The following is a 23,505-nucleotide window of genomic DNA, read 5'->3' as shown; positions in this document are numbered from 1 at the left end:
CACAAGAGAGGAGCCTGAGAACTGAAAGATCTGCCTCCCATTCTGCTTTTGGAAACTATAGGAACCACAAGTAAACCTGCAGTCTGAGAGCAAAGTGCTCTGTTAGGAAAATGTGGAACAATAAGATCTGTAATATAAGATGGAGCTAGGCTGTTGAGAGCTTTGTAGATTAGAAGATTTTGAATTCTATTCTGGATTTGACAGGGAGCCAATGGAGAGAAGCTCAAACTGGAGAGATGTGATCTCTCCCAGTAACTCCAGTTAAGACTCTGGCTGCAGCATTTTGGAGTATTTGGACACCCAGATAACAAACCATTGCAATAGTCCAGTCTAGACGCGACAAATGCTTGGACCAGTTTTTCTGCATCGTTTTTAGAAAAGATGTTTCTAATTTGCAAAGATGCAAAGATAAGGAAGGAGAGAGGGAACGGACGCTCAAAGCAGAAAATGAGATATTAGACGTGGCTGCACAAGCTAGCATAACTACAGACATTTTGTTTCACAATATACTGTACAAAAATCAATCACTGTCTGAAAGCTGACAAAAAAGAATGAATCAAAGTAACGATGCCATTATTTAGTTGTAGGAAAATACTCTGACAGTATTTTAGGAACTAACTTTAAACAAAAGGTTTTTAAAATCAGTTTTTTTTGGAGCCAGTTCCAACAAGACGTCAACGATGATGAACTGAAGCACTTTGGCTTCAAGTTACTTCTCCTGAAAAGTAAACTTGGATCATTTTAAGGACATAATTATAATAGAACATCAATCTACTTTACAGAACAAATAAGAGCAGTGTATTTTTTTATTTTTATTTTAAAGATATTGCATTATTCTCAAGAAAAAGAAGGACACATGCACTTTATTGCTTCAATACGAAGCTTAATAAAGTTTGTATTAAACTTTTGCTTATTTAAAACAAAATCAGACATTAGCAAACACGTGACTGAAGCGCATCTTAAATCTTCCAGTCCTCTTCTAGACAAGTCTCAATGTAGTTTTAGAAAGAAATGCCTGTGAGTAACGTGCACGCTCATTAGCATCCCGGCTGCAGGAGCTCACAGCAGAGTTCGGCTCCAGAACCACTCCATGTTTGGACTCAAAGCTCTTCAGCTGCAGTCGGGATGATTCAAATGCATGTCTGGGATGCCAGGGCCCCTCTCGTCCCTTGTCACTGGTTTAATGAACACATGGTCAGTTTCTTGTTCCCTCCTCATCCTCCCAAAGCTCTGCTGCTCTTTGGGTGAACGGCCTGGGAACACAGGGCTTCTGGCAGCTCGTTAGAATAGATTTATTTTTTTATCAGAATATATGAGGTCAGTTTGCAGCAAGTATTCGTGACAAATTAAGTCTTGGCAAGTTATTTACCAAATAAAGAACTTTTTTTTTGCATTTTGTTTTGAATTTATTAAACAAAGCTTTATATGTTTGTTAAAAATTCTTTGTTCAGGCTACAAAAACAACCCTATGTCTTCAGCGTCTGTAGTTCAAGTAACTATGGAAGAGTCTTGCACTGATTTAAATTTTATTGAGCTCATGCCATCTTCCTCTTCAAGTTTAATTGTTGTAAAAACTTTAAGCTTTGTACTGTAGCAACAGCATGCACCCTTCTTTTTTTTTTAAATAATGCAATATCTGTAACAAAAAAAATAAAAAATACACAACACCTTGTAGAAACAATTCTGCTCGAACAAGAAACAGCGGATCAACTTTCTGCTTCTTCAAAACTTACAGTTCACCATGGATTATTCTAATTCAAAGTTAAACATCTAAAAGTGGATTTTCATTTATCTTTTCATCTGCAAGAAGACACTACGAAGACAAAACAGCCCAGATGTCTGAAACGCTATTTGTTTTTTGCATCCATCCATTCAACCTTTATTTAGACAGTATTCAGTATTCTGTTTGAAATGTTCAGAAGAACAAGGCTGAAGAAACGCTGAGACTTTGTTTCCTATTAAAATAAAAGAATGAATTAAAAACATCTACTCGCATGCACTCATCTACTGAGTAAAATGCACGAGCAGGAGAGCACTCATCACGCTTAAGTGCAAGCGCAGAAGGTGGGGCTTGGTTTGTGGAGAAAAGGACTGTTGTCATGGAAACCAGTCATCTGGGATCAGTCGGTGTGGGAAACCTGATGCTGCAAAGAACTGCAATCCAGAAATGATTAACAAAATAAACTTTATTAAGGAAAGATTTTTTTAAATGTCATATTTATACTGATGTTTACAGAAGTTTAGAACTGCAGGTATGTTCTGTTAAATGAACTCTAAATGTGCTTTCCAAAATATTTTAAACATAGACCACCAGCTCCAAGATATTTTACAAACTAACAAAATGGAGAATATTGTGTGGCACTCAGCTTGATCCGACTCTAACGGCTCCTTTTCAGCCTTTTAGCTGAGGCTTGTGGAGCTCTCAGGGGAGACGATGATAATCAGTTACAATGTTTGGAAGATTATGAAAGCTCTACTAGGGGAAAGAACTGTCTAAACGTTTAATTTATTTCTTAAATTTGGCTTAGACAACATGGCATAAACTGAATAACAAGTTATTTAATAATTTAGCCCCGTACTTTTATTTTGTTTGCAGAAAAATTTTGAAACTGACCAATAAAAGTGTCCAAGCCCCCCTTAAAGTTTTATACACAATTTCAGGAGTTTCAAATTCAACTCTTCTCGTAAGTTTTCTGATTTTTGGACGTCGGTTAAACCCATTGCTGATGTTTGTTTTAAATATTTATTCGCTTCAAGCTGTGGTGTTCAGCTCATTGTTTAATGGGATTTAAGGATCTGAGTCGTATTAAACACGTAGCATTTTAACAAAATGCATCCCGCTAAAAATAAACCACTCTTTGAAATATCCTGATGTTGCTCAACAATCCAGGTAGATAAATCTAAGAAGGTTAAGTCAGGTCCTTTGGACAGGTTCTTCTTTATTCATTCATTCAACCTTCATTTAGACAGGTTAATCCCATTGAGCCTCGGGGACTCATTTACAAGAAAGACCTGATTTCTTAATAAATAGAAATAGTGATGACAACACTGAGTAACAACAATAGACAGTCGCAAAAGAGGCATACAAATTTACTTTTTTTTTTTTTAACCAATCAAATCAATCATTGAATCAATCAATCATCAATTATTGAATCTGTCCAAAGGACCTGACTCAACCTTGTTAGACTCTTCTGCCATAAGCTCTCAGATATTGGCTTCTCAGATCACACTGTTGGCTGGTTCTCAAACTATCTCCCAGGTCGGAGGCAATGCGTTCGACATAACAGTACTTCATCTATCTACCTAATGGTCATCAATGGTGTGCCACAAGGCTCAGTTTTAGGTCCCATGCTTTTTACAATTTTTATAAATAATGTAGGTCAAAACATTCCTGACACATGCTGTGCCAATGTCACTCTTGTCTATTGCTGAACTAACACAGTTGCTAAGGTTTTCCAGCTTCTACAGTCTGCATTTGACATCATTCAGTCAGACTTATTCCATCTAAAGCCAGTGTTAAACGCTAACAAAACCAAAGGGATGTTGTTTTCAAACAGAAAGTCGGTGCCAGCAACTCTTTCCTCCTATCTCCTCCATGCATGGTGTTCCTATTGAGTTTGTAGATTCTTACAAATACTTGAGAATTTTGGTCGATGCACATCTCTCTTTTAAACCACATGTTGAAAACCTGATAAAGAAACTGAAATTAAAACTGGGTTTCTTTTTCAGAAATAGATGAATGAATGCCAGAAAACGCCTTGTAACCGCTACCTTCCTACCGGCCATTGACGATGGTGACATTATTTACATAAATGCTCCTGCCAGCCCCTTGTAGATGTTGGATGCTGTCTGTCATGGCACACTGAGATTCATAACCGGTTGTAATTACCGTACCCACCACTGCACCCTGTACTCCTTGATCAGTTGGTCATCAGTATCTACACGTAGACTCTCACACTGGTTCATTTTCATCTATAAATCCCTCCTTGATCTGCTACCTACTTATATCTTCTCCCACATGTCACATCGTTAGTGCAGTTACAACATGCGCTCTCAGGACATCGTTACCTGCAGCGTTCCCTCAGTGCAGACTGAACTTGGCAAAAAGGTATTTTCCTACTCAGCTCCACCTGGAACACTTTGAAACAGGAACTGAAGTTGTCCACCTTGATTTCTTTATGGGGTTTCAAACATTTGATAATGTCAAAGGAAAAATTAAAGCAGATATGTTCTTGTTTTTAGTATTTCACCCAGTTTTACGGCACCCTGATTTATTGTTTTATACACTACTCTTATTTTAACTGTTTTTTTTAACTGTAGTTTATTGTTATTATTGTTTATTGTTATTGTTGTCTGTACTTGATATGTTCGGTCTGGAACAGGTCCTTCATGTGAATGAGTCCTTGTGGCTCAATGACATTAGCCTGCATGAATAAAGGTTAAATGAAAAAAAAGTTGCACAAAGAACTTAAAATTTAATTCTGCAATTGTTTAAAGCAGCACCTCTGCAGAATGATTCTGGAGTATCACAAATAAACAAATAAATTAAGTGAATTGAGGATACAGATGCATATTCTTCTACATTATACAGACGTGAACATTTAGTCATAGACCTTGTTGTGACTTGTTTGAGATCAGATAAATCCTGAGCTTCAGTTTCTTTGATTCAACAGGTGCAGAGCTTTTATTGTGATATTTCAGAATCATAAAACCAGAACAACACAGCACAAGTATGAGCATGGATTCATCAAATAATAGGTTCCTTTTTCCTTATCATTTCTAACAAACTTACAAAGTTCTTTATGTCAGATGGGGACTTTAGATCTTCACTTCATCATGTCAATAATTATCAGGTTTTTATTTTAATTGTTGATCTTCCGTGGTAGAAAAAAACAGATTCCACAATCAATCAGATGTAGACTTCATCAAATTTAATAGAAAACTTAGCGTCACAAGTTCAGAACTTATTAATGCCTTGTCCTGAGTCTTGACTCTCTTTAACTTCCTGATGTAAAGTTGCTAGTTTTATTGAAACTCCTGATTGCAGTCCCCCTCAGCCTTCCCTACGTCTTGCCCAGTTTCATCAGAATCTGCTTTAGTCAGATAATCAGCAGCACAGATAAGTCACAAATCACCAGTTAAAGTGGCATCACTGTGATTTTTTTTTCTTTTTTCTTACAGTGATTATTCTGGTCAGAGATTCATGAGTCTAACAGCTTCAGGGTAGAAGCTGTTCCTCAGTCTAACTATTTTAGAGTTAATGGCACAACAAGAAGTAGCCTGACCAACAGCTCTCCTTGTGTGAATAGAGCACGCTCCACTTCTCTCACTCATTCTACCCACAGTCTTAGAAACATAGTGTAGTCTAAGTTAACTTAGCCGATATGAAACGATAATAATAATCACTCCTTCTTACCAATGGCCTATGAAGCAGTATGTTCATTATCCATCGTGTTTATTAGTAGCCTTTTTTTTCCTTCTTCTTTCGTCTGCTCCCTTTGTCAGGGGTCGCCCCAGCGAACTGTCACATGAAGACTTAGCAATTGTTTTTATGGGGAGCAGATGGTGGGAGTTAAGGGCCTTGCTCAAGGGCCCAGTGTGGGGCAAATGAGGGCAGAGGCAGGTGTGGGTGCTTCACCTATCCCACCCACATTTTGATGTTGTTGGTACCAGGAGTTGAACCGGTGATCTTCCGATCACAGGCTCACCTTCGCTAACCTCTGCACCACCACTCCCAGTACCTGAAAATTCCTAATTAAAACTCCAGTGGGCTAGGCCCACTGTAACGTTACCCAGTTGTAGGGTCAGGAGACAAACATGTAGCATTAACACAGTATGAACAACATTCAGGAATTGTTTCCCTCAGAACATTATGAAATATTTTATGTGAACGGTAAGATTGCTCCGCCCACAAGGAAATGTAGCCCGGGTTAGAAATCGCAGCTCTACCTCGCAGAGCTGATCGGCACAGCCTCTCAGCACACTCCCCAGGTTGTTGTCTGTGCCAGTGGCTTTGTGAGGATTAATCTTTCTGAACGTTCTCTTTACTTCTGCTGAGGTCACACTGAGGAACTCCTTTTCAGATGGTTGGTTCAAACTGGTTGGTCCACTAAAGGAGTGTACTGGTGGGGAAACAGTTCACTTGGGACTCCTCGGGCTGATGAAGCCCTCTGGATAGAGGGCGAAACGTCTTTCCACAAAAAAGAAACTGTCCAGATGACCTGACTGACCATTATTGGATTTTGTACCTGGATGATTGAGCATGAACTTTGATGTCCTCTTCAGATGGTGAGGTGAGTCTGGTGTTGGGTGGTTTATTTGGGTCTTCAAAGTGGGCATAGAACCTGTTAAGAGCACTAGGCAGTGATGGGTCTCTAGGGTATTGTGCACCTCTGCTTTTATATTCTGTGATGCACTTAATGCCCCCCCCCCCCCCCCCCCATACTCTGTGGGTCCTGTGAGAAGAAATGTCCCTGGATCTTCTGTGCGTATGCTGCTTTGGCCCTCTTAATACCAGCAGTCAGCTCTTTCCTTGTGTGTTCCTGTGAGTCACCAGACCTGAAGGCGTTATCTTTGGCGTTCAGCAGGGTACGGACCTCTGCGTTCAGCCAGGGTTTCTGGTTCAGGTAACACTTCACAGTTGTGGTGGTGGTGACATCATCAACATGCTGATGTATCTGAGGACAGCAGATGTGTATTCCTCCAGATTCAATTCTCCTTCATTTACAGCAGCCTCCCTGAAGACCTGCCAGTCTGTGCGTCAAAACAGTCCTGCAGTAAAGAGTCGCTGCTGTTGGGCCACAGGGTGCTGGTCCTCTGTGTGGGTCTCCAACGTCTCAGCGGGGGCAGGTAGACAGGAGCCATAAAGATGGAGATGTGGTCAGAGAGGCTGAGGTGGGGGCGGGGTATGGATTTACGTATGTGTCTTGCATGTTGGTGTAAACACGGCCTAGTGTTGGTTTAGTCACATATGGTCACATGAATATCTAGATTCAACAAACTTTAATTGCACTTTCATTTTGATCCTGTACGAAGTGTTTAAATATCTGTCAGCTTCATGGTTTGTGAAATTTTAGTTATTATAAGGTGTTGGTTTTCATCTCCTGAAATATAAATAATGGAAGGAAACACTGAAGCAAAAACTGTAAAAACTATTTTTTAAACATTAAAAGTTAAAAAAAGCATATTTCATTTCAAGTCAGTTACAATCAAGACATTCATTTGGAAGTTTTACACACCTTTTAAAGCCACCCACTCGTTCATTAAATTAAATCCCCGCATTTTGGGATGTTTTAACACAGACTCCTCTAAACAAAACAGATGGATTGGGTTAACAAAGTATAATGTTTCATGTTCTTGGCTCTGGATTAAATTAGAAGACACAAGAGCCTCATGTCTCCAAGCTGTGGGTGTCCACTTAAAAGCTGCAGATGAAATTTCAGCGAGCTATCCTACCTAAAATCTAACAATCTCCAAAAAAAATAATAAAGTTTAGATCATTTGGTTTATTCATTTATCTATGCAGTTGAGAAAGTTCAAAGCAAAACAAAACACATGGTGGATCTTAAATACGAAGCATCTGCTAAATGAATTGCGTGGAATGTGCAACACCAGCAGACGGTCACATCTGCTTCATTAGACCACGCTGAGGCTTAATGGCAGCAGAGTGGGCCGAACTGGACCAATAGGAGGATGAAGAGTCTGAACTTACTGACATGTGGCTGCAGTCTGACTGTGAAACTGGAGCTGTGGGAGAATATCATCATGTCAGATGCATTTAAAGAGGGATGCATGATAAATGTTTTTCACATCGATTCGTCCTGCAAAGAATAAACCACTTTCTATTCCAGATCTAAGGTTTTACAACTTTAGATTTAATTTTGTGCTGCTTGTTGCAACATGTTGCTGATCTAAAACCAACCTAACCCAACACTGATGAGCACGGATGGATGCAACTTGAAATGTCTCCTGGCTTTTGATGCTTCTCCACTGTGTGCTCGAACCAAAGCAAACGCTTGTCATGATCCCTCATATAGTTTATTTCACTTTATAAATCAAAAAGGAGGTTTTTATTTGATCAAAGGTAGCCTGGAAACAATTTATTGCAAAAACTGACTCGCTGAACTAGATTTCTGTTTAAAACATGCTTGGGTGCAAAAATTTCACTCATGTGTTTGATCTCTCTATAACAAGATAATTGTAAATCATTAAACAATTTCATTTCATCACACACCAAACCTTCGTTATCTCCTGTATTTTCCACAGCACAGCCACTGGATGCACACAACCAAAGCAGCTTAACCACCAGAATGTTACATATATTTCCCGAGACTGCCCTCAAGTGGCAGCAACATGTTGTATGATGCAGAATAAAAAAGTTTAGGGATGCTCACTGCTTTGTTTGTAGAGGCCGAAAGAAATTCGCTTGCGTTTTGGGTCATTTTCAAACGTCCATTTGAGTCACCAGAAATCACCTTGCAGTCCTTTTGAAGTTTTACAGCAATCTATCGGTTGATGACTTCAAATTGTGTCAACTGATTGATGAAAATTAAGTGAATTTGACATGTCCCGAGTGAATCCCGCTATGGAAATTGATTTGTAGCAACGCATCAAACATACACAACCTGCTTTTATTTGATCTTTATTTCAGAATTTTACAAGTCGATTTTAAACAACAATTTCAAGCTTTGCACACACACTCTGACCACAGCAGCTCGTGCTCTCTGCTTAACATCTCGGCTGTGGGAGGAGTAACATCACATACCAAACCCAGCCAACCAGTGACAACATATCCCATAACAAGGTTCTAAGACATCGATGAGGAGTTCTGCTGGAGATCATGACAGTAAATGCTGAGGACATAATTTCTCTTTTCACAAATCTTCCCCTCAAAGCATCTCAAGTATGCCACCAAAAACACAAATTATCTGTAAAACAAAACCTGGAAGGAAAACAGCGACACCACACAGTGCTCGACCAAACCCATCGAGAAATATACAACATTGTAAATAATAACCATAATCATGTTAATACTAAGTTTTACTGTTTTTTCCCTCTCAAACAACAACAAATTCCTTTGGTCAAGTAAAAAAACAAACAAAATGAAAACAACAGTGAACCCTTTCATTTAGCAGCCTTTATTTCCTCGAGTTTCTTGTCTCTCCAGTCACCCAGGTTCTTGAGGCTCTAAGGCTGCAAAGGAGGTGTCAAGGCAATATGGTTCTGGTGCCCCAGGCGCTCCATGCTGCAGCATGCTGGGAATAGGACAACAAGGGTAAGAGAGGGGCAGAGGCATTAATGGAGGACCAGAGTCCTCAAACAGCAGGTGAAGGTGCGTCAGGATCAGGCTCATTGCTGTAGTTGTTGCTGTAGTGGTTCCCACTGGGTGGATGATTAGGCAGGATGTCCAGTTCATCTACTTGTGGACCGGGGTGCATCACCACCAGCTGGTCTTGGGGGATGTCAGCGGCTGCAGCTGCCAGGTTGGTGATGGATTTAGACTTCACACATTGAAAGTCCACATGTCGGCTTTTACCCTCCTCTTTTTCCCAGGACATGCGTATGAAGGGCCTCTGGACGTAGTTGTAAATGACCTCCGGACGACCTCCTGGACGCTTCTTGACTTTCTCTTTATAGGTAGGGTAACCTACAGACAAAAGCCTTATTATTGTCAAGTTCATCTGGATCTAAACGACTTCTAAAACGGTTTCTAATACGTTTTGTAAGTGAATACATTTGTATTAGTGTCCGTTTCCCAGATTGGTCATGATTTGTGTTTAACAGTGACTCTTTTTACTTCAGTTTTTAGCAAAGTCAACCACTAAGTCATGGAACCCTCATCCACACTGTATTACATACTAGACACCAGAAACATGCACATTATGCTCCAAAACTGGTTTCTGAACCTCTATTATAAAATGTTAATGACAATGAGATGTCAAACTAAAAATACACTTTTAAAAGACAGAATTAAACGACATGATGATGATGACATCACATACTAAGATGACACTTTGGACTGTTGTGTGACAATAAAAATAAAGGGAGAGCAGAGCACTGAAATGTTAATGATGAATAATAGTGGATAGTCACAAACAAGCACCTTTTTCTGTCCAGTACTTGACTTCAATCTTTAATTGCTACCATAAAATAAATACTTTGAACAATAGATTAGCTGAGAAACATTAATGAAAGTCAGAATTCATCACGATCATCATGCCACAGTTTAACATACCTTCAATGCCCAGTCTTATTTTCTTCAATCCTCTCTCTTTTAAAACTGATTTGGCAACATCTCGGTTTTCAATATACTTGAAAAATCTGTACAGTTTTGTGCTGTAAATGACTGCAAAGAAGAAAAAGTACATTATTTATAGCACATTTGTATTTATTCGCAGTATGCAAAGACTTATGTTCCTGTTTTCTGTACTGTATTAGCTTGCACTCACTCTGTGAATACTCTTCGCCCATTTGTGGAGGATATTCTTCGTCCCAGTCCACCACATCGTCGTCTGTAAGGACGACGATGTGGCATTCCCTCTCCCCGCTCTGAGCACTGGCCACCATTAAAGGCAGAACCATTTCTTCAAGGTAAAACTCAAACTGATGTCGAGCCCCATCATTGGACAGCTCGTGCATCAGGGCACCTATTGAAGGAAAATATGCAAGAAGTTGAGATGTTTGAGAACGGGACTCAACCAGACAAAACCAACAAAGTCCATGCTCAATAATCCAGGTATACAATCCAACATTTTTCAGTCAGGTCATCTGGACAGTCTTTTTTTGTGTGCTGAAACATTTCACCTTCCATCCAGAAGGCTTCATCAGTCAAGGAAACACACAACACAACCTTGTTCAAGGAAGAGGGCTGGCAATGGAGGAGGGGGCGTACCAAAGAGACCATCTTGTCACAAACAAAACTGGTTTGGATTATTCTATTATTCTGGATTATCGAGCATGGACTTTGTAGTTTTAAGAAGCTTTTCTCCCCCTCAAACAATACAGTAAAAACTACAAAAAGCCTAACGATGGTCTAACAATTCCACCTTTTCTGGCTCGATCCAGCTCTGAAACCCCAGCTACTACGTCTGGACATGTGATTCTATAGTTCACTAGCTCAAATAAATGTTTAATATTATAAGAATATTAGAAGACAGAAGTATCATGGTGAAGCTGCTTGCATGGACACAGGCTGCCATCTTTAATGTGCAACACTAACAGCATAACATATACTCACTGAGGTCTCTGCACTTGATGGTGCTATAGTCAAAGGAGATGCATAGATAGTCACACGCCTCCCGCAACTCAGGGATGGAGATTCCATCTGGACAGCGGATTATCCCAGATTTGTAGTAATCCTATTAATTAGACAGAAATCACACAAAACAACGCTTTGTTTCAAACAAAGATGATCCAATAACTTAGAAAATACACACACACACACACACAAAAATCAAGTATATCAAATGAGCCGTTTAACATAAAACCTTGAAAATAACTCTTAACAAATCATTCATGGCAATTCGTTAAACTATTACCAGATGGGTTCCTGAAAAGCAAAACGATAACTTGCAGTGAGCCAGGACATTGCATACGAGTTAATAATTACTGGCTTTTAAAGATGTGTGCAACAAAACTGTGCAGCCCGGGGTAATGTCACAACTGCAGCTCATAGGAGCTTAATCCAGCCTCCAGATTTAAAGAAATTATATGAGTTTGATTTAGAAGAGAGAGTTTTAGTTTTGACAAATCTGCTTATAAAATGAGAGGTCATCAAATTAAACCTTCAAAATAATTCTGAAGAGCATCTCCTTCAGTAAACTGTGTATCGCTTGCTCTGTTTAACACAAAAACAGAGGCAATGTCCTGCAGTTAGCCAAAATATAGTTTTGCTATAACCAATTTCTGTTTTTAAAGACATTAAGCTAAATGTTAAACAGTTAGACTCAAAGAATGTTACTGTGAAACCCACCCCAATGAAAGTATGCATGTTCATATTTTAAAACAATCATAAAAGAGTTTGCTTAAGAGTCCGCAGGTCTTCAGACATTTCAATAAATTTAAAGGAGTTCACTAAAACTAACCAAAATTGCTCTGAAAACTGTGGAGCTTATGCCCTCAGCCACCTCGTACTCTCCCTTCTCGTTGGGTCTTGTGAAATTATGATCTCTTCCAGATCCAAACATTCTGGAAAAAAAAAAAAAAAAGGATTATTTAATTTAAAAAAATTAAAAAAGACCACAAATATAACACAATGAAAGCTTGGACACACCTAGGCATTTAAAATTAACTTTTGTCTGTCGTGGAAGTTTACAAATGAGAGATCATCTTAAATTCTTGTGGTCATTAAAGTAAAACACGAACAGTGATGAGGATCAAAGCGTACAGTACCTGCCCAACATGGTGTTGGGTTGTGCAGTGAAGATGGAAGGATCCACGACAAAACGCGTGTTGTCAACAATTAGGGTGACTCTCTCTGAGCTCCTAACGTTTCGGTTTCCAACAGCGGCATTTGCTCCACTCTCTTTAGGGTTTTCATAAACAAAAACCATTTCTCCAGCTCCCAAACTTTTTAAGGTGCCTTCAGTGCTGGACAAGCTACTGTTGCGACTGCTCACCACCCCGCTGCTGCTGGAACCACTAGGTGAGATTCTCTGAGGCCTTGGGCTACTGGGCCTCGATGATGGGCCATCCCGCTCACGATCTATAAGCACCCAGAAAGGTCAGTGACTCAAAAAGAAGTTTTCCTTTAAACTCGAAGCAAAAATGTTAACAACCCATAACCTGCAAGTAAGAAACATTATTATTTTTATCAAACGTTATAGTTGATGTCCGAGTAAACAACCACAATCAGACATGAAGCTCTACACAGACCATATGTTTTATAACTAACGAGTCCAAGCAACAAGCTTTGAACAAATGGAAGCTGAATAGATCAGACATATAAATCACATCTAAGCAGTAAAACTTTCTCAGCTGTAACAGAGCAGAGCTGCTAAATTCAGGCATGATGTTCATATAAGCGCTCTGTTATTCTCATACATACTCACCACTGTTGAGCTGGCGGGTGGGTGACGTGACGTTCCGAATGCAGGGGGTGAGTTGCCCTTCTCTTTCATGTGAGGAGTCTCTAGAGCGATCACTAGAACGACGGCGGTCACGTGAACGGTCACAACCCCCACTGGCACCATGCATGCTCATCTTCCTCTCTTCTGCCTCCACTCGAGAAGCTCTGGCCTGACTGCTGTTTTTAAAACACAAAAACACACGTAATGCTCTCTTTTCTTTTCTTTTTTTTTTTAAAGCCAGAGCGCCCATTTTATTTTACTGCCATATCAGAAAATCAATATGCATGACAAAATAGGATTTATTGAATTTGATAGAGATTTGTTTTTGGAGGAGTAAAAAAAAAAACGAGACCCTTCACTCTTACATATACACCAGAAATCAGGATTGCACAAGAGACCTTGAAAACATACGCAACAACCAGAACAACTAGACCAACCACATTATGAAGGTTTCTAATAATAGTTACACACAAACCACAAAATACTGCTGATTCCTAACAAACTGTGTTTTGTTACACTCGAGTGATCTAAACATACTGAATGATGGTGTGCAATAAAAATTAGAGATTGGGTTATTATGAACACCACAGCTTCAGGGTTAGTGTTTAGTTATTCAAGTTAACTTAGAAAAACAAATAAAACTTACACCTCTATAATCAGAAAAACTAATTACTTACTAACTCATGTCTAAGGTATGCCTTCTACATACCTGAATTGTACAACAATAAAACCTTCATTTTGTACAATAAAAAGACCAAATACAACAGCTGTTTATCTCGTATACCTTAGAGATTCACATTTTGTTCTTATTTATAATGAAAACCATCCTGACCCCTGTGCAGTTTTTGTTATGTTCCTCCTGTCAGGGGTTTTCCTGGGACTTACCTCGAATGATTGCAGAGTTTGCGAGGTCGGCTTGTTGCTTTTCGTTCCTCGTTTTCGGTATCACTGGAGTTACTGTCATATGACTGCAGAGGTGCTGCCATTACCCGCACAGAGGGGACTCAGGTCTGGATCTTTCACCGTTCATCATCTGGCCAGCAGTAACGGGTAACAACAAGCCAGTAGTTAGTTGTGTCCCCTACAGCAAACCACAAACTACCTAACCGACCACGCATGTTCTAAAGAGATCTACATAAACTAAGCTCAATGAACAATGCAAGGACTATATTAATATCTAAACAAATAGTAAACAACGTCTCTGTAATTTGAGCCAGGCTCCGACTAACTAAATGCTTTGCTATGATAGCATACGTGGCTAACACTAGCTGTTAGCTAACAGTACAAGTGTTTGATCTATTATCCCTCGACGACAGTGTGAACAGTTAATCAACGTTAAAAGTACTCACACACGTTTTAGACAGTCTCGTAGATACAGTTTATCAAAATTACTTCATAAAACCAGCCTCCGTTTTCCGCTGTAATCCCAATAGCCAGCTAACCAACCAGCATCCCTTTCAAAACACACTCACCCAGGTGACGTAAAACGTAACAACCGTTGACGGATCGACGTGATGACGCAATGACGCACACGACGCCTCAACCTTTATGTGGTTATTATTATTTTATGACCTTAATGCCCTTGACTGTTGTGTTTATGTTTATAATTAGTTCTCTATTGTTCTGTTTTGTTCATGTATGTTCCATGTTTGCAAAAAATATATATTATTTTAATTATTATTATTGCTACGCTTCCTATTACGTTTAAATTAAGCAAAAAAAGTGGGATTAATTTTGTATAGACTCCAAAAGGTTGTTTTTCTATAACTAGTAGAACAATTTTCGTTGTTTACTAAAAAGGGACGTAGCTATATCAAATCTCGCGATAATTTGCATGTTTTCCACTCCTGCACTTCTTCATGAATGTTGTAAAACACGTTCATGGACTCAGAGAAAATGGATCAGGAATATTAGCTTGTGGGTGATGAGATCCAGGACAAACCGATACAGAAACCATAGTGTGGTAAATATAAAATATTAATTTATTGAAAAAAATACAAAAAAAAAAAAAAAAATTCTCTGCTTCTTTCTGTTGAATTTTAGGATATAATTTATTGTATTAGTTTAAAAGACAACAAAAGAAACACAACAACAGAAACTTTATTTTGCTGATTTGCCAAAATACAACAGGTAATATTTATTCATTCTTAAATGTAATTACAAAATAAAATAAACATTTGTAGCAACATAATGCATTCTGCAGCCTTGGCTGTTGCTGAGGCAAAAGTTCGGATGTGGGAGAACTTCGCTGAGGTCTTGGATAGAGACTCGGTCGGCTCCGAGTAGATTCTGGCGAACCATCAGACCGAGGAGGGGAAAGCAGCTCCTACTAACACTGTGCTCAGTGAAGGTGGGGTGCTGTTGACCTCAAACAGTGATGTTGTTGGGAGGTGGAAGGAATACTTCTCAGATCTTCTCAATCCCACCAGCACATCTTCCATGGAAGAAGCTGAGTCGGGGGACTTTGGGGTTGGTTTGTCCATAACCCGGTTGAGGTCACCGAGGTAGATAAAAAGCTGTGCAGCGGCAGGGCTCCGGGGGTGAATGAGATTTGTTTTGATTTCCTTAAGGTTCTGGATGTTGTGGGGCTGTCCTGGTGGACATGCATTTGCAACATTGCATGGACATCAGGGGCAGTGCCACTGGATTGCCAGACTGGGGTGGTGGTTCCCCTCTTCAAAAAGGGAGACAGGAGGGTGTGCTCCAATCACAGGGGCGTCGCTATCTTTAGCATCCCTAAGGTCTATTCAGGGGTACTGGAGAAGTGAGTCCGATCGTTGGTCGAACTTCAGATCCAGGAGGAATGTGGGTTCCGTCCTGGCCGTGGAACACTGGACCAGCTCTTTACCTTCACTAAGGTCCTCGAGGGGTCATGGGAGTTGCCTATCCAGTCTACATGTGTTTTGTGGGCTTGGAGAAGGCACTCGACCGTGTTCCTCGGGGTACACTGTGGGGGGTGCTCCTTGAGTATGGGATTGGGGGCCCGTTGTTACGGGCTGTTCCCTAACAAGCAGTGCAAGAGTTTGGTTCGCATTGCCGGTAGTAAGTTGGACCCCTTCAGGGTGGGAGTTGGACTCTGCCACCGATTCTGTCCATAACTTTTATGAACAGGAGTTCTCAGTGCAGCCAGGTGGCGGAGGGATTCTGGTTCGGTGGCCTCAGGGTTCTACTTCTGTTCTTTGCAGATGATGTGGCCCTGTTATCATCGTACTGTGATCTTCAGCTCTCACTGGAGTGGTTCACAGCAACTGGGATGAGAATCAGTACCTCCAAATTGGAGGCCATGGTCCTCAGTAGGAAAAAGGTGGCTTGCGCTCTTCAGGTCGAGGGTGAGGTTCCACTGAGGTTCTCTAGTGGATGAGTTCAAGTATCTCGGGGTTTTGTTCATAAGTGAGGGAAGAATGGAGCATGAGATTGACAGACAGATTGGTGGTGCAGCATCTGCAGTATTGTGGACTTTGTACCGGTCCAGTGTGGTGAAGAGAGAGCTGAGCTGTCAAGCTGTCTGTTTATCGGTCGGTCTTTGTTATTACCTTCACCTCTGGTCATGAACTCTGGGTAGTGACTGAAATAATGAGATTGTAGATACAGGAGGTTGAAATGAGTTTCCTCTGCAGGGTAGCTGGACTCTCCCTTAGAGACAGGGTGAGAAGTTGTTATCAGGTAGAGACTTGAAGTAGAACCACTACTCCTCCGCATTGAGAGGAGCCAGTTGAGGTGCTCTAGGCATCTTGTAAGAATGCTTCCTGGGCGCCTGGTGCTTTGGGCATGTTCAACTGGGAGGAGACCCCGGGGAAGACCCAGAACACCCTGGAGAGACTATGTCTCTCGTTTGACCTGGAAACATCTTGGAGTCCTCCCAGAAGAGCTGGAAGAGGAGGCTGTGGAGAGAGATGTCTGGACCTCCCTGCTCAAGATGCTGCCCCGAGACCCAACTTCATAACAAGGAAGATGATGGATGGATGGACAGACGGATGGATGAATGGATGTATGGACAGACGGATGGATGAATGGATGGATGGATAAAACTTTCAAAATATACATTATAAAATTTGCTTTGTTGTTGGTCCTTATTTGCACAACACAATAAAAACAAAATCTTTGAAGCGGACTAGCCTATTGATTCACAAATAATTTAAACTAACTAACTAACTAACTAAGTAATTAACTAACTAACTAACTGGCAAAAATATTATTCAAATTATAAAATTGGAAAAATATTAACATAATGTAAAAAAGTATAATTAAAATACAAAGTATATATAAATCAATAAAAAATTAAAAACAACAAAAAATAAATAAATAAATGATTAAACAACAAATAAATAAACAAATAAATAAATAAATAGAGTATTTGATTGATAAGTTATTTGGTAAATATTAACTTTTTTTTTTTTACATCTTTGGCCTAAAAACATCCTTCTGGAGACGCTTTTTAACATTTCCTGCTTGCACATGTTGTGGATTGGGGCTGAAAGTTATAATTTCCTTTAACTTTTCCTGAAGCCAGTCCTGTCTGTCTCCCACTTCCTTGTGTTCCTGAACATTGTGCATGAGCTGAACCTCACTGATGGATCTCTTTCTGCAGAAACAGAAAACAACAAAACAAACAACAGTTCACCTCTGCAGTTAGAGTCAGATTTCATAAAATAAACACCATTAATAAAAAAGCACTTTTTTTGTTTACCTCAGTGGGCTTCCCTCTGTGAGGATACTGATGAAGAAGATGAACAGAACCAACATCTCCAAATGCTTTAGTGAAAGCATATTGAGAACTGGAACAAACCAAACAGATCTCTTAGTGAGCAAATTGTTTTACTGTGTCACCATATTTTTTTCTGACATATCCACACACTTATTCACCATCATGCTAAGTCTTACCAGAATTTTGTCCTCAAGTTGAAGTTTGTCGAGTTTATTTCCAGTAGCTCCGTAACAACCAGTGTGAAGAAGACAAACTTGTTGATAAGTCTTTCGTGGGAGGAAGGCACTCTCCTTTATATACAGGGTCGCCCTCCCCGGTCATCAATGAGCAAATTTCACCGTTGATGTTGATGTCACATGTCTGGTGCATCAATGGGAGCAGGCATCTGCAATGACACCACCTCAACCACAATTCACTAACTTGTCTTTCAACACCTCTGCAAAGGGCCTTGTTTGCCACTCTGTTTTTTTAAACTTAATTTGTATTATTTACGTGTAACAGCAAAGCCTTTTACTAAGATGCTCATGGCAGCCTACAATTTATGAGAACATGGATGTTGGGTGTATATTTGATCAGGTTTGCCTCATACAGTGGGACTGCAGTGAAAACATATACTCACTGAAACGGCAATGACTGTCAAGCAGAATTTATTAGCAACACAATTTCTTTTAACGGTTCATCTCATGCAAGCATGGAGGGGTCACTGAGAAGTGCCACTGCACCACCACGCTGAAAGAAGCAATCTGTTCACCAAGATAAGTGTTGGGGTTTAGATGTACGGATGTTTTGTGGTTCGTTGTGGCAGCTGCTCGCTTTGTGTCTATGAAATAAATTTCAAGGACAGCATTATGGCAAACCATTTTATTTACAATGTCTAGAATCAGCTTTTATATTAGTTGTTACACTTTTGTCTCTAATACAAGTAAAATTTACAAATAATTCACACTTTATTTTGGACATGGATCAATATAAATTCTGTCAAAGTGTGCATGATGCATTTAGGTGCAGAAAATGACACCCAAATTTTGATTTCTACAGTTTTCCTCTTCTAAAAAAATCAGCAGTATGAAGCTGTATGTGGATTCAGGAGGCCCATCTGCAGATTCACTCACACTATCAATCATAAAAACATGACTGGGCATCTGAAAAACATACAGCTAACCTCCTTTGAAATACCTAGCATCACATTTGTGTGATGCGTGCTCTGTGGATAACCTTGTCACGGTGTCACAAGGTGCGTTAGGTAACCAGGGGGGACATTTTCTAAATGTGGCGAAGGAATGGCTATGCTGCGACTGAAGAAATAGGTGCCACAGAAGGATCTAAATTTCTCTGTCATTTAACTCTCCAGCACGATGTCATGTTGTATCAATCGTGCGCTTCTGCCGTACTTGATGTCTTTTATGCAACTTTAAGTAAAATGTTATATTTGATCACTTAACTCCTAAATCAATAATTATTTTTATTGTCTGGCAGGTTGTGTGTAAGTTTGCTTCTATAAAACTACTTAAAAGCTTCCATATCACTCCATAATTAAATTAATCAGTTATTACAAAACATTTAGTAGATTAAATTAATGTCAGTAATACAGTTAATTTGATGTATGTGCTGGCAAGACCAAGGCCGATATGTTCTCAGTACGGGAGAACAAAATGGAAGTACAGTACATGTAGGGTCATTTCGATTGCCATGTCTTTATCAGCAATCTGCACCATGCACATAAACAGCACTTAGCACCTCCTGCGATTTCAACGAGGCTAGATTTTTTTTTTGCACCCGTGTAGTATACTTAACCAAGCGATCTCATTACCTCATGCACTCAGAATGTGAGCCATCTGAGGGACGGTATGCAGTTGGTGCGCTAGAGGACTTGGACTGATGGGAAGAATTGCATGTAAATCATTAAACGGGGTCACCTCCATGTCACAAAGAAAATAACACACATAAAGTGACTCATCTCCTTGAACTATATTTAGGTGCCTTAGCTGCAATAGCCCGTTCACATTTGGGTCGGTATAGATTTTTTTGATTGATTTTGTTGTTTTATTCCATGACTTTGCTTTTTTAAAATTTTGTATCATTGATTTTTTTTTTGTAATTTAGTTTAAAAATTGTTGATTCAACAGCACTTCATTGTAAAAGTTATGGGTTCTTGCATGACATATCTGCAGGAGGACAGCTGCACTGCTCTGGCCTCTGCATTGTGTTTGGAGGTATGGAAGGACAGCAGGGCCATATAATGCTTTCCCTGAAATCTATAAATGGGGTTACTTTATTATTAAATATGGTCACCTCACTTTAATTTATTGTGTGACAAATCTTGATTTATTTTAGATAGCTGACATCATCATACCTTCGCTTATGAAACCATATAAACATGTGCACATCTAAATTACGGCAACTGGTTGGTGAAAGGGAAGAGCCTTTTGTTGCCGAACTAAACATTTTATTTCTTCATGGAATTATTTTACAGAGAGGAGCAACTCCTGCCAGAACAGCTTTATTAGGATAATCAGAATCAGATCTATCACAATCTTTTGCATGGTCTTTGACTAGCAGGTGAAAGAGCATGTTCTCATTAGGGACGAACAGTGGAGCAGTGGTTAGCACTCCTGGCCTTTCTGTGTGGAGTTTGCACGCTCTCCTCATGCATGTGTTGGTTTTCTCCAGTTTCCTTCCACAGACCAAAAACATGCAGATTAGGTTAATTAGTAACTCTACATGGCCTCGTGAAGGACTTGCAGCCTGTCTAAGGTGTACTCCACTTCTCGTACAATTACTACTGGAGGTAGAAACCACCAGGTCCAACCTAGAAAGGAAAAAATGGATGGATGGATGTTCTTGTTGTCTGCACGGAAAGCTTCATGTTACTTTCACTCTTTAATCCCTAAAAAAATTTGTATTAGGTAAAAATAATCCATCCATCCATCATCTTTTACCCGCTTCTTCCTTTTTTGGGTCACAGGGGTCACTGGTGCCCATGTTCAGCCAGCGCTGTGCGAGAGGCGGGGGACACCATGGACAGGTCTCCAGTCCATCACAGGGACACAAAGAGACAAACAACCATTCACTCTCTCTCTCACCTAGGAACTATTTAGAGTTACCATCAGTCTAACATGCATGTTTTTGGTCTGTGGGAGGAAACCGGTGTAACTGGAGAAAACCCACGCAGCACGGAGAGAACATGCAAACTCCACCCAGAAATGCCCCCAGACCAGGATTTGAACCAGGGCGACCTGCTCGCTGAGAGGCAGCAGCTCTACCAACTGCACCACCGTGCTGTCCGGCAAAAATAATGAATAAAAAACCAAACCTGTATCAGCTGAGTTTAATAAAAGTTGAAGATTTTTTTAAAATTTTTATCCAAACATCCCATTTCATGCAGCTTTGACTGCTAAACACTAACAAACCTTTACAGATGAGGAGTAAAAACCAGAACAGCTTCCACCGGGCTCACCAAGGACAGATGTTCTCTGAGTAACATGTTCTCACCTGCAGTCCTCCAAACAGTGAGCTCTGCTGCTCGAGAGCATCTTCAGAGAAATGGACCTTGGAAACACCAGCAGTAATGGCTGCTGTTCAGAGTTGGAGGTGTAGCTGAACCAGCAGCCAATGCAGAATGTTTTCTTAGTTTCTTTACTGTCAGTACATTTATCTTTACTGGTATAGAAATAAGACTCCAAAGTTACAAAAATACATGTTCTGTGGCTTGTTCAGAAAGATTCACTGCAATCAAACGTTTTTCCAAAGCTTTCATTAGACATGTAGATTTTATCCACAAGAGGTCACTGTGGTTTAAGAGTACAAAAAACTAGGACCTGAACGTTTAAATAAAATGTTACTTAAAAAAAAACCAAGTAATTATTGTGTAAAAATCAGCTTTACACTGATATATAATTAAATGGGATAAAAATAAGATTTAAAAAAGTATATTAAACTATGGATCTGACAAACAAGCTTGATCAAAACACAATAAAACCATGAGCAACAAACCAAATCACATTTTAATTTTGTAATTAAAAGTGTTGTCATGCATGTTAGGCTGATTGGTAACTCTAAATTGTTCCTAGGTGAGAGAGTGAATGGTTGTTTGTCTCTTTGTGTCCCTGTGATGGACTGGAGACATGTCCAGGGTGTCCCCCGCCCCTCACACAGTGATGCCTGAAACAGTGACCCCAAAAAGAAGCGGGTAAAAGATAATGGACGGACGGATGTTATCAGTCAAACATTTGATCTCCCCTAAAAGGTTTTTAAGCAAATTATTTAATTCGTATTAACACACAACAGATTTTGGTGGTTTGAAAGACACTTGCATATAAAAGTGTGTATTTTATTAGTATTTGACTGTATCTCAAACTGTTTTTTATTAATGGGCTTTTCAATAACTGAGCACAAAAAGCCCAACAGTGATTAAAATGCACACAATGTTTTCCTGATTGTCGACATTGTTTTGGTTCATCTCATTGATCACTGGAACAGCACAGCACTTTTCACAAAAACTTGAGTGATCACAAATTAATGCATTATGTATGTATAAATATACATAATGCAACCACACACACACACACACACGCACACACACACACACACGCATGTTGTGATTGAAGGTAGGCACAGCAATTATGGAGATTTACACGTCGCTCTGAACTTTACTTTTTTTATTAGTTTCTGTTAAAAAGTGAACACTGCCAGATGCTTCTGATCTGTTAACATTCTCTCATATGTTCTTACCAAACATCCACTGGGGCCCATGTTCAGCTATCACTGTGTGAGAGGCGGGGGACACCCTGGACAGGTCTCCAGTCCATCACAGGGACACCTGGACAGGTCACCATGAATCAGTCTAACATGCATGTTTTTGATCTGTGGGAGGAAATTAGAGTACCAGGAGAAAACCCACGCAACACGGAGAGAACATGCAAACTCCTTGCAGAAAGGCTCCTGGCTGGGATTTGATGCAGCGACCTTCTCGCTGAGAGGCGGCAGCAGTGTTGCCAGATTGGGCGGTTTTTATTCTGATTTTGCTGGGAGCTCTGGGAAGATTTTTGTTGGATTGTTGCATTTTGCCACATGCTGTTAAATTACTTTGGCTTGTGCTGATGTGCGTTCATGTTCAAACAGTAAATATACTGTAACAATATATTGATTGGGTGAATTTTTGTGTGATGCGGCAGTTTTTAACGAATTTTGAGGCTGGAAAACCTCCACTTTATCTGGCAACACTGGGCGGCAGCTCTACCAACTGCACCACCGTGCTGCCCCAAACAAACACAGAAAAACAAAAAAAAAAGATTCCTGAATAAAAAATGAAAACAAATTTCTATTAAATGTAGTTTTTATATTTACTATACTTCATATTTTATTTTTAAAAGTTTTCTCCGGTCTGTTTGGTCTTTTCACTTTTCATTGTTTCTTTTTTTTTTATTTGTATTTTTAGACAATGCCTTCTTGCTCCATCCATATTTCACCATCTTATTTTCATCATTAGCTTTGTTTTTTATCCAAATTTCAACTGAACTCATTTTGCTTTAGGTTTGTGCATTAAAATCAGCACGATTAATTTTAGTAAAGCACCCTGACCTGGATTAAAATAAAACTCACACAAGTTGAGCGCCGACAGAAGAGCCCATCTTTCAGATTGCCATGGTAACACAACAAAACGATCCAATAAAGAGCCTTCCGCAAGAAATTTCCTATAACTGATAGTCACAAAATATATGTAGCAATTGTTTC

The 23,505-nt window shown here is 39.8% G+C and overlaps 1 protein-coding gene across 1 annotated transcript; it reads right to left on the bottom strand.

Annotated features, from left to right (window-relative positions):
* Positions 1–8,632: 8,632 nt before the first annotated feature.
* Positions 8,633–14,549, bottom strand: btbd10b (BTB (POZ) domain containing 10b). The gene is made up of 9 exons (XM_037695680.1): positions 14,417–14,549; positions 13,953–14,100; positions 13,050–13,243; positions 12,391–12,703; positions 12,084–12,186; positions 11,237–11,357; positions 10,449–10,646; positions 10,235–10,345; positions 8,633–9,646 (listed from the first exon to the last, which is right to left on the bottom strand). Exons 2-9 carry the CDS (start codon positions 14,051–14,053, stop codon positions 9,315–9,317), a joined length of 1,473 nt encoding a protein of 490 aa, XP_037551608.1. The 5' UTR covers positions 14,054–14,100; positions 14,417–14,549; the 3' UTR covers positions 8,633–9,314.
* Positions 14,550–23,505: the final 8,956 nt, after the last annotated feature.

This window comes from Nematolebias whitei, chromosome 2 (assembly GCF_014905685.2).
Source record: "Nematolebias whitei isolate Nwh7 chromosome 2, NemWhi1, whole genome shotgun sequence".
Classification (NCBI taxonomy): Eukaryota; Metazoa; Chordata; class Actinopteri; order Cyprinodontiformes; family Rivulidae; genus Nematolebias; species Nematolebias whitei.
This window is presented reverse-complemented; position numbering and strand designations above follow the sequence as displayed.

Coding starts and splice junctions, on each gene's coding strand:
- btbd10b (XM_037695680.1), bottom strand. CDS start 14,053: ATGGCAGCACCTCTGCAGTCATATGACAGTAACTCCAGTGATACCGAA. Junction 11,358..12,083: donor CAGTTTTCAGAGCAATTTTG/GTTAGTTTTAGT, acceptor TCTAATTAATAG/GATTACTACAAATCTGGGAT. Junction 10,346..10,448: donor GGGCGAAGAGTATTCACAGA/GTGAGTGCAAGC, acceptor TCTTCTTTGCAG/TCATTTACAGCACAAAACTG.